General features: G+C 42.9%; 1 protein-coding gene across 3 annotated transcripts in view; it reads left to right on the plus strand.

The window, feature by feature from the left end:
- Positions 1-8,281, plus strand: part of LOC143332724 (cell adhesion molecule DSCAM-like) — a 98,201-nt gene extending 89,920 nt beyond the window's left edge. The window contains exons 24-33 of one of the 3 annotated variants that reach the window (XM_076750480.1): positions 60-158; positions 269-457; positions 1,220-1,510; positions 2,426-2,602; positions 2,694-2,724; positions 2,836-2,951; positions 3,074-3,232; positions 4,176-4,373; positions 4,545-4,847; positions 5,993-8,280. In XM_076750480.1, the coding sequence (XP_076606595.1) occupies positions 60-158; positions 269-457; positions 1,220-1,510; positions 2,426-2,602; positions 2,694-2,724; positions 2,836-2,951; positions 3,074-3,232; positions 4,176-4,373; positions 4,545-4,847; positions 5,993-6,372 (1,943 nt within the window). In that variant the 3' untranslated portion in view covers positions 6,373-8,280. Of the gene's footprint in view, positions 1-59; positions 159-268; positions 458-1,219; positions 1,511-2,425; positions 2,603-2,693; positions 2,725-2,835; positions 2,952-3,073; positions 3,233-4,175; positions 4,374-4,544; positions 4,848-5,992 lie in introns of all 3 variants that reach the window. The other 2 variants (XM_076750481.1, XM_076750482.1) reach the window with 2 other exon arrangements.
- Positions 8,282-10,233: the final 1,952 nt, after the last annotated feature.

Here is a 10,233-nt window from a genome sequence, read left to right on the forward strand (position 1 = left end):
TCCTGAGACTAGTCCTTATAATCAGTAAATTATGGGCTTTTGTGTTTTCTGTCCTTCAGTTCCACCTGACCAGCCACGCCTAACAGTGACCAAGACAACAACCACCTCAATAACACTCTCCTGGATCCCTGGAGACAACGGAGGCAGCTCCATCAGAGGTCAGACTTACAGAACCCTGTCCTTTTTTATTTCAAACATTTTGTGTTTCTCTCATTAACACCCGAGGGGTTCTTCCTCCACATTCATTTCCAAATATGGTCTTTTTCAGGCTACATTCTGCAGTACTCAGAGGACAACAGCGAGCAGTGGGGTAACTTTGCCATCAGTCCCAGTGAGCGCTCTTATCGCCTGGAGAACCTCAAGTGTGGCACCTGGTACAAGTTCACACTCACAGCCCAGAATGCAGTGGGGCCAGGACGCATTAGTGAGATCATTGAAGCAAAGACCCATGGGAAAGGTATAAATAAAGAGGTTTTCTTTTGAGCACATAATATTGTAGTCGATCATTTAGGTTTTAACTGCACTCACTGCACCATCAGGGCTTTATTTGTTGCCATCACTTAATTTAAACGTTTTTCTCTAAGCATGTAGTCATGTGATAATTACAGCACAGAATTGTTTCAAATATAACCTCCTTCTAAATGGCTCGAAAAACACCTGTTATAGTAATGAGTTATGATATGATCATCATTTCTTCAGACATACTCTACATTGCTTTTCTCTTTCCTAATAATTTATTATTAAATGATAAAGCAGTCCACTGCTAACTTGTTAAATTCACAAATTACTTTACATTTTTAATTTTGAGGGACGTTTTATTAGTGCTGAAATGATGAGTAGACTAATGAAATTAAAGGGCAGAAAGTTAATCATCAACTCTTTGATGATTGTTACAGCCATTTTTAAGTAAAAATGCCCAAAGGCTACAGCTGCGCTGTTGATTCCAAATGTGAAGGTTTGCTTGTTTTCTGATTCTTAGAAACCATGTTTTAGATTGTTGACCGGACAAAAAAAAAAAAAAACAACACATCAACGTGCACACTGAAAATTTTCACTATTTTCTCATGTTTGTTTCTCTCAAACAGTTTATCAAGCTAATAATCGTAACATTTGTTGATGGCCTTACATTTTTAGGTATTACTTGGAATTGTTAAAAGTTATATAATTTCAGTCATAACTAAGCATACCTGCCATGGCTTTCCTTCCCCTCCCTCTGCAGAACCTCAGTACTCTAAAGAACAGGAGCTCTTCACTAGCATCAACGCCACTCGGGTCAAGCTCAACCTGAATGGCTGGAATAACGGTGGCTGCCCCATCACCTCCTTCACCCTGGAGTATCGGCCCGTAGACTCACCCACGTGGACCACGGCACAGCGCACCTCCCTCACCAAGAGCTACATCCTGTACGACCTGCAGGAGGCCACCTGGTACGAGCTGCAGATGAAAGTCTACAACAGCGCCGGCTATGCTGAGAAGAGAGTCAAGTTTGCAACACTCAGCTACGATGGCAGTGAGTTAACACAAAAGCAGGAAACGATACTGTGTCCCACTCTTTTCTTTGCAGGAAACGGAGTCACTGAAATATCTGTCACAGGACGATGAAACTGGCAGGGAACTGTATCTGTATGATTCACCGCCTGCTGAGGATGTAGTAAAATGTGAACGCTGACACTGTGACTGTGGAATAAGTAGAGAATCTGTGATGAAAGACCTCAGTTCCAGTAACTGTCGCATACTGAGTCTGGCTAACAGGAGCAGTTTGAAGCAAAGAGGAGTAAATCACTTCAGTGAATTGGGCAATAAAAATACATTTCATGCTGACTTCGGTGGCTGGAGCTGGTTTGTGTGTTGCTGCTAATGACACCTCCATCACAAGCCTACTGAATGCCACCTCATGAGTTAAATGATTTCGTGATCTCCTTTGAGATAAAGGACACTGCCAGCTCGTATTACACGCAGCGAGCTCAGTGGTAGTTTGCCATAGCCAGTTCTGAAGACCAACCACTTCAATCACTTCCTCCTTCACCATCATCCTGCAGCTGTTGAAGATTAATCAGGCCAAGCATTCCGCTATGAAGGATGACTTCATTGACATTTATATACAGTTTAGCACATTGGGAACCAGGTATTGCCGCCATTTCTGAAAAAGGTCAAGTACAGATATTAGCAAAGTGCAGCAGGATGTGGTGGAGCACTGTACGTGACTATTTGGAATAAAATGTTAAACTCTTAAGCTTTGAGCTGCTGATGGTCTTGATCGAGTTCTACGCTGCATTCAGTTGCTACCAGTCAAGGACGCACATGGTTGTTTTTTTTTGATTCCTACAACAACACTGACAATTGTTCTCTGTCATTCAGATTATGTCTTAAAGTCCACCTGGGCGGAGCAACAGTATCTGTAATAACACATATGACTTCTGTACAGGTACCATTGCACCTTTGGTGAAGGCACCCAATGTGAGTGAGGACAACTCTGGTGGTGGCGAAGGTTTGAAGATGATGGTGACCATTTCCTGTGTGTTGGTTGGCATCGTTGTAATTTTCATCGGGCTGCTCGTGCTGAGGAGGAGGAGGAGGGAGCAAAGGCTCAAGAGGCTCCGAGGTGAGATGAGAGAGATCATCTGACTTGACAGATTTGAGCTGTTTTCTTATCTCCAACAAGAGAGATGATGTTTCCTCTGTTTGTTTTCCAGATGCAAAAAGTTTGGCTGAGATGCTCATGAGGTAAGGATGTCCAGTGACTTCACTGCTCAGCCATTATCAAGACGAGTATCTCAGGCTGAGGAGAATTCATCATGGCAAGTTTCTGATCTCGTTTTGTTTTTTGTTCCTCAGCAAAAACACACGACCAGCAGAGCCAATTAACAAACAGCAACAGACGCTCCGCATGCACATTGACATCCCCAGAGCCCAACTCCTGATTGAGGAGAGAGACACCATGGAGACTGTTGGTAAGTTCACGGCTAGTGTGTACTGCTGCCATATGGGAAGCTCCACGTTTTTCAAAGTAATGCCTACAGCAAATGATCCTAGTTATTGATGTTCTAAGCTTGTTTTTGTTGCTGTTCCACAGACGATAGGTCTACTGTGTTACTCACTGATAACGATTTCGGGGAGACCCAGAAACAGAAGTCATCCACAGTCACCCACACAGTCCACTACCAGTCCCTGTCCCAGGCCACCGGTCCTCTGGTAGATGTGTCTGATGCCAGACCAGGAACCAGTAAGTCCAGTACGGACGCCTTTTTTTTTTTTTTAACTTAATAACACTTAAAATGAACATTTGGTTTCCTTGTCAGCTATGTTCTTTTTCCAAGCAGTTTTTCTTTTTGTTGATTTGTATTTCTCCTCCACTGATGTGCTTTGTGTTTGCCTCTGGTGTGCGGTGAATGCTTTGGTATGAACTAAATGGCGCATCCTTCACGCTGCAACAGACATCATATCCAGCTCACCCTTGTGATCTTGCACTGTGGACTTTCCTTGTAAACAGACCAAAGTTATGTCTACATTCTGTGTTATTCATAGTGTGAAACCATTGTCAGGTCTGGGTATTATGTCACCTGCCTTCAAGTGTGTGTACATCTGTCCATGTGTGCATTGTCCATAACGTTAATAGAGGTCAAAACTCTGCTGGGAATCTTCAAGCAGTCGGTGTTCTGCTCACTGTTTTTGCTCCACACCACTCATCTGAAAAGTGCTGCTGAGATTTGCTGCTACTGCTGCTATTGCAGGTCATGTAGTATTAAGCCCCACCGCCACCCAGCATCCACCTGTAGACTCTGAGTATATGTTCCCCTGCAGGGGAAGGTTATCTAACCCTAACCCTCCCCACAACCTGCTGTGCTGAGCTTGGTGTTTCCTTGTGGGGAGTGATGAGGTCTGAGCTCAGACGCCAAAATTCTACCTTTACATGAGTAAACTGACTGAGGTGTTGCACAGTAGTCTTTCTTCAGTGACTGTAAATGTATAGTTTCTGGTAGAGAAATAGAACACATGCTGGTGATGGCTAGCGTTCTGACAGACGTGATGTGATGACACCATGTGTGATGTCTGAAAGGTGTGAGCTGAGCTGGTAGTGTTTGTGTTATCATTGCTATCATGACCATTGTATCACCTTCAGTCATGTCCTTCCTACGGCCCATGTGAACTCCCTTTGTTTTCCTCTTTGTTCTCAGACCCTACAGCTCGCCGCACAGCCAAAGCTGGCCCAGCAGCTCGCAACCGCTATGCCAGCCAGTGGACCCTAAACCGCCCACACCCCCCTGTCTCCTCCCACACTCTCAGCACTGACTGGAGGCTGCCCACACCCAGAGTTGCAGGCTCTGTTGACAAGGAAAGTGACAGCTACAGCGTCAGCCCATCTCAGGACACAGGTGGGCAAAACATCTGGATACAGCTGCTTTAAAACATCGCTATAACAGTATAACACGACTCCTCATTTCTAACAGTCAGTAATAGTTGTCTGTTGACTTTAACAACATTACATCCCAATAATTCTGTCACTAACTCTTGTAATTCCTCCACTAACCGCGGTCCATGTCCAGACCGAGCACGGAGCAGTATGGTGTCAACAGAAAGCGCGTCCTCCACCTACGAGGAGCTCGCCAGAGCCTATGAGCACGCCAAAATGGAGGAGCAGCTGCGCCACGCCAAATTCACCATCACCGAATGCTTCATCTCTGACACTTCCTCAGAGCAGATGACCGCAGGCACCAACGACTACACCGACAGCCTGACCTCCAGCACACCGTCCGAATCAGGCATCTGCCGCTTCACTGCTTCCCCACCCAAGCCTCAGGACGTCAGCCGGGTCATGAATATGGCCGTGCCCAAGGCCCACAGACCGGGTGAGGACATGCTGTCAGCTGCCACAGATCTGTCTCGGCCCGAACCCTGACCACACGCTAACCTTTTACTGTAACTGGCCTCATTTTGATGCTAGTAACACGACTACCTACAGTTCAACTTCCTGTCTAATATTGATATCCAACCATTAACTAACATGAACTCCAAATGTAGTGTTCAGATATCAAACAATATTTCACACCGCTGACTAAAATCATGAGAACTCAGTACACATTGTGCAAATCTAAGGTAGGAATCCATGACTGCTGTGTTGAAATGGAATGAGTGTAAATTTGATTTCTTTTACCAACATGTGCAGTTGAGGTTTTACCATTACCGTTGGGCCTCACTTCATAGAGATGCCAACAGCCCTGAATGAGACACAACATCTAACAGTACCCACTGTCAGTGAAGCAGATCCTAAATCTGCTGTTGAGGATGTTTCAAATTGAATACAATTTTGCTATCTTTCTCATCCTTCAAGGAGTTTTCTTCACAGTTTCAAGAAAGCATCATGAAACTAAGATCATTTGGACTTTCAGAAAAGTTCTGAAACAATAACAGCAATAAGATCAGGAGATCTTGTTCAGTCATAGTGATTGCTGAAGGGAGTTCAGTTTAAAGAAGTGACAAATAAGCTAAATCTGCAGTTAACATGCGGGAATTTTGGTATGTGTAAATATAAGACGTGTGCGTACTAAGACTTGATAGGACTGATGTACTGGACATAAAAACACTGCTGCGCAGTGATATTATGTATTGATTTGAAGATAACTGTCTCGTCTAGTAGTTCTATAATAGTAATATTCTAAGTCTAATGGAGTCAGCAGATACAGGATGAAGGCTGAGAATAAGACTGTTAAATTAGATGAGGTCAGTGTCAGAGCAAGGACACAGGAAGACAACCTGCGTGTCTGTGTGGTAGTACTGAATAAACGGTTGATCTATTTACAAAGCTCCATTTGCATCACACATGAAGGTAAGTGAAAACAGAGACTGTTTTGAGGATGAAGTCTAAAACAAAATGTCGGTGGAAAGCAGCTCACAGTTCAGAAATAAGATAAGTAGGAGAGTTCGGGTGATGCTGGGCAGGAGTGTCTGCATGTGTTTTCTCTGATAACTGACTGATGTGTGTGTTGACCTGCAGGGGGCGAGTTGGTTCACCTTCCTCCGTACCTGCGCATGGACTTCCTGTTAAACCGAGGCATGTCCTGCTCGGGGTCATCCAGGGGGACAGCTAGTGGGGAGAGAGCGGCCATGGGTCAGGCCTGTCTGGAGCCCCAAAAGAGTCGCTCACTGAAGCGGCCCTCTCGCATGGCGCCCCCAACGCCCACAGAGGCCCCTCAGGCCAGCAGGGACCCAGTGGCCCAGTGGCAGCCTGGCTCTGCAGCCACGCTCCCACACAGAGAGGGCTCGGAGCTGGCCCAGGCCGCCAAGCTCAGCACCTCCCAGGAATCCCTGCTTGACTCGCGAGGACATCTCAAACAGAGCAGCAACCCCTACGCAAAGTCCTACACGCTGGTATAACAGCAGGGGCACCTAGGGCAGGACTAGAACTCACTCTAACACTGGACTTAACACTCAAGTGCAGTAAACTGACTTTCACCACGCAGTTCTGTATATACGTCCCCCCCTCCAAGGGCGGGGTCACTTTTACTAATCTCCTTTTATTTATTTTAGAGCTTTCTTTTTTCTCTTTTTTTTTTTGTTTCACTTGGGAAAAAATTCACTCATCGGAAACGACTCCAGGCGGAGCTTTGCCAAACTAATTGAGTAACGAGGGAGCATTATTTATTCTTGATTATTGTTAATTCTTTATAATTAATCAGTGATTATTAATTGTTAGTTGTCAGCTATTAATGATCATTAATTATTGATTACCAAAAATCTATTATCACCATTACTACAATGTTTTCATAAGAACCCGGACATCTTTTTTTTCTGGAGTGGAAGATGACGATTTGGAGTCATTTTTTTCCTATGGAATATCCTTCTGAAACACTGAATGAAACTTGGGAGAAATCTTGGAATGAAAGCAATTGACACAAGTCCAAACTTTTCAGCTGCTCTCAAATTGTTACTTTTTTTGAAGAAAAAAAAAATCTATTTCCTATGGATGCATGGGGACTGACCAATTAAAAGACAATGAGGATTACGATCGTGGCTGGACAGCCCAGTCAAGCATTTTGTCACACTATGAAATGATCCAATGTGAAGATTTATTATTCTTATTACTATAAATATATATATAAAAAGAGAAATCGCTTTTATTTGTGGATATTACAGGGAAGAATTGATTTGGTTAATAAAGTCCTTAGTCATGTTTGCACATATCTCGTTTTAATTAGGAAATGGAGTCTCTGTTGATCTTTCTCTGTGTCCCATTCTCTGATGGTGCAATATGAAAAAAGATATGAAAAGTATATGAAAAACTATTGCTCTATACTGTACTGTAATGATGAAAAATAACTATGTTGTGAGTATACTTACAGGGCCGGACACTCTCCAGCTATGTATTCAGGTGTAGTTTACCACTGCTTGTTTGCCAGGGTGGTAAATGATGTTAGCTAGAATAGGGAGGGTTTAGAGAACTAATGGTTTGCACTTCACAACACCCCAACTCAAGTGTGTCCAGATAGATCCCCCTTCTCTCAGTGCACTAGGTAGAGTCTTCAGGGCTCTCACTCTCCTCAGTAGATTTACTGTTGCTGCATTGCAGTGATGCTCCTCTACAGGGAAAAAAAACGTGAGACAATCCAGCAGAATCCCCCCTTCAAACCAAACCTATAATGTCTATGGGAAATATAAAAAAACAACAAAAAAATGTGGATATACGTAAGAAGCGTTTTTTTGTTCCTGTCTACCCTGGCCCATTTCTGTTCTTTCTGTTTCTTTGAGTTAGCCTGAAGGGAGAAGAGTTTGATCCAAAATGCTGTGAGGTCATTATGTCAGTTTCTATGATTAGTTTCTTTGATTGAACTGTCTTCATTATGATTATACATTTTAACAAAAAAAAAAAAATGTCACTTTTTATTTTTAACATGAGTGTTCACCATGGTGGCACTGGAATAAAGAGAAACTAACACAAAGTTCAAATTTGATTAATAAAATGGCTGTTCCCCAAAGTGTCCTCCACGGGTTTGACATGCGTGACTGATGATGATGTGGAGATGAAGTAGGCGCACAGAGAGCGGGCGGAGGCTCCAGTTTGAAGAGACCTCACATCCTTAACTATCTTCATCATGACAGATGTCCTAAAGTTCGTCAGCAATGTCTCAGCGGAGACTTTTGTAATGTTGGTGAGTCAGGTCTTCTTCTGTGATTCTACAGTGTCCCTGCCTGCAGGTGGCAGTGTTGTAAAGAGTTAAGTTGCTCGCTTATCTATCCTCTTCCACTACCTTTTACCCCAAATCACTGAAACATTTTAGAAACACTAAATAAAGTGTGCATTTCTGGGCCATTATGATTTTTGTTGGTGGGTTTTTTTCCACCCACCAATAATTTCTTGTAGAAGCAGAGCAGGCATATCTAGCATGGCTTCTTCCAAAGAACATGGAGAGGGAAAAACATCTGGAATAGACAAAACTCCAGCAACACTGTAGTGTGAAGAACATCTTCATTGTCAGACCAACACGTTTCAGCTTGTGGCCTTCATCTGGGTCACCAATCATTTCTTCCCAGTGCATGTTGGGATAAACTCCAGCCCTCTCAACCCAGAAGAAGCAGGTGAGGAAAATAAATGAATAACTGAACAAGTTTAGACAGATTTCACCTTAAATAAATTTTTTCCTGCACTGCTGCACTGGCAAAGGGTCAAAACTACACTTATCATAGGAAAACATTTTTGACAGATCAGTAAACATCCAGTAAAACACAGAAACTGCAGAAGAACCTGAGAAATCAGTTTCCCCACCAACAAAGCCAGAACACAACGAAATTAGAGACATATTGGATTATAAGGGGTGTAGCTGTAAACTGATGCTGTGTGCCAAATCCATACTATATATTAAGTCTAAGCAGTTTGGAGTATGTCGTGCTCAAGCTCAAAAAATAAAGTGTAGATTAGATTAGTCAGAATGCAGACTAAATGGAAAGCAGTTGTTGGGAACTGCTCCCACAACGCAGAGCATATAGGAAATGGAGGAGCTCCTCACAGCTGGAATCAAAGAAAACTATTGTGGATGATAGTGGATTTGGAACTGTTGAGGTGGCAGAGGCACTGTTAAATGTCAGTTTTAGTGCTTTTGCATGGTGCACATATTGCATCATTTCCTGTTAGTATGAAAATGAGTCCAGCTTGCTGATTTCTTACATAATAACTGCAAAAAGAGTACACTGCACAGACTGATACATAATGTATACAATGTCTAAATGTAATGTCTAGGAGACAGGGTGGAATTTCTGTGGTATGTATTATGGAACTTAGACAAGTTCCAGATCCACCTGCTAGTCAGTAAACTGACATTATATCTCCACCAACCCACGAGCACCTCAAGTGACGGCACTTCACGGCCATTTATGGTGTAGCTGTCAAAAGGCACCCTGGGTAATGTTTGCAATCATGAGGGAAGATTAAGTTACAATCATGAATTACAAAATGTGCTGAACATTACAGGTTGATTAAATCCATCAGTTTAAGAGAGTCTGAGAGTAAATCTCTCCTTTAATAAAGTCAGTGTAAATTTAAAATGTCACCACTTCTGGAACCAGAGCTTATAAATATTAATTCTCAATCTAATCATAGGTGTAAAGAGTGTAGTCATAGAATTTTGAGAGTTATAAAGAATTTTCCTCAACTGGTTTAGTAATTGAAGACTTTCCAGCCTGCCACTCTGAAGCTTGTGCCTGAACCTCACGTCTTACCTGCTAAATTTCTTCCATGGTCTTATATCACAAGACAGGGGGTTAGCAGGAGGGCGTATTACTCAGCATGACAACTGTATCTGCCATCCACCTCTGAAGTCCACAACAAATTAAGCGTGGTCACAGAGATTTACTTGCTGTCACACTTGGTGGTTAATAACTGCTGTCATAAATAAGGCGAACTGAATTCTTCCCTCTGATCAGCCTGAGAAATACGAAGCTGTCGCTCGCAGCGCAGGGGAAATGATTCTGAAAATGTAAAGTAATGAACGTGTCCCAGTGCAGAACAGAGCACTGCACCTTCCTCAACAGTTTGCAGCCATTTGCCTTGTTATGGACAGAAGGACAGAGGATTTCTTCGAGATGTTGGCTGATGTGTCTACAGTGAGGTACAGTATGATCTGTTCAACTCACTGACTGGTTATAACGGCTCACTCATTCACACCATTAGCATATTTAAGACTGATAGAAAGTGATCAAATCAGTCAACAGATGTCATCAAATGTCTTGTCAATTATTAAGAAC

This window comes from Chaetodon auriga, chromosome 15, assembly GCF_051107435.1.
Source record: "Chaetodon auriga isolate fChaAug3 chromosome 15, fChaAug3.hap1, whole genome shotgun sequence".
In the NCBI taxonomy this organism is placed as follows: domain Eukaryota; kingdom Metazoa; phylum Chordata; class Actinopteri; order Chaetodontiformes; family Chaetodontidae; genus Chaetodon; species Chaetodon auriga.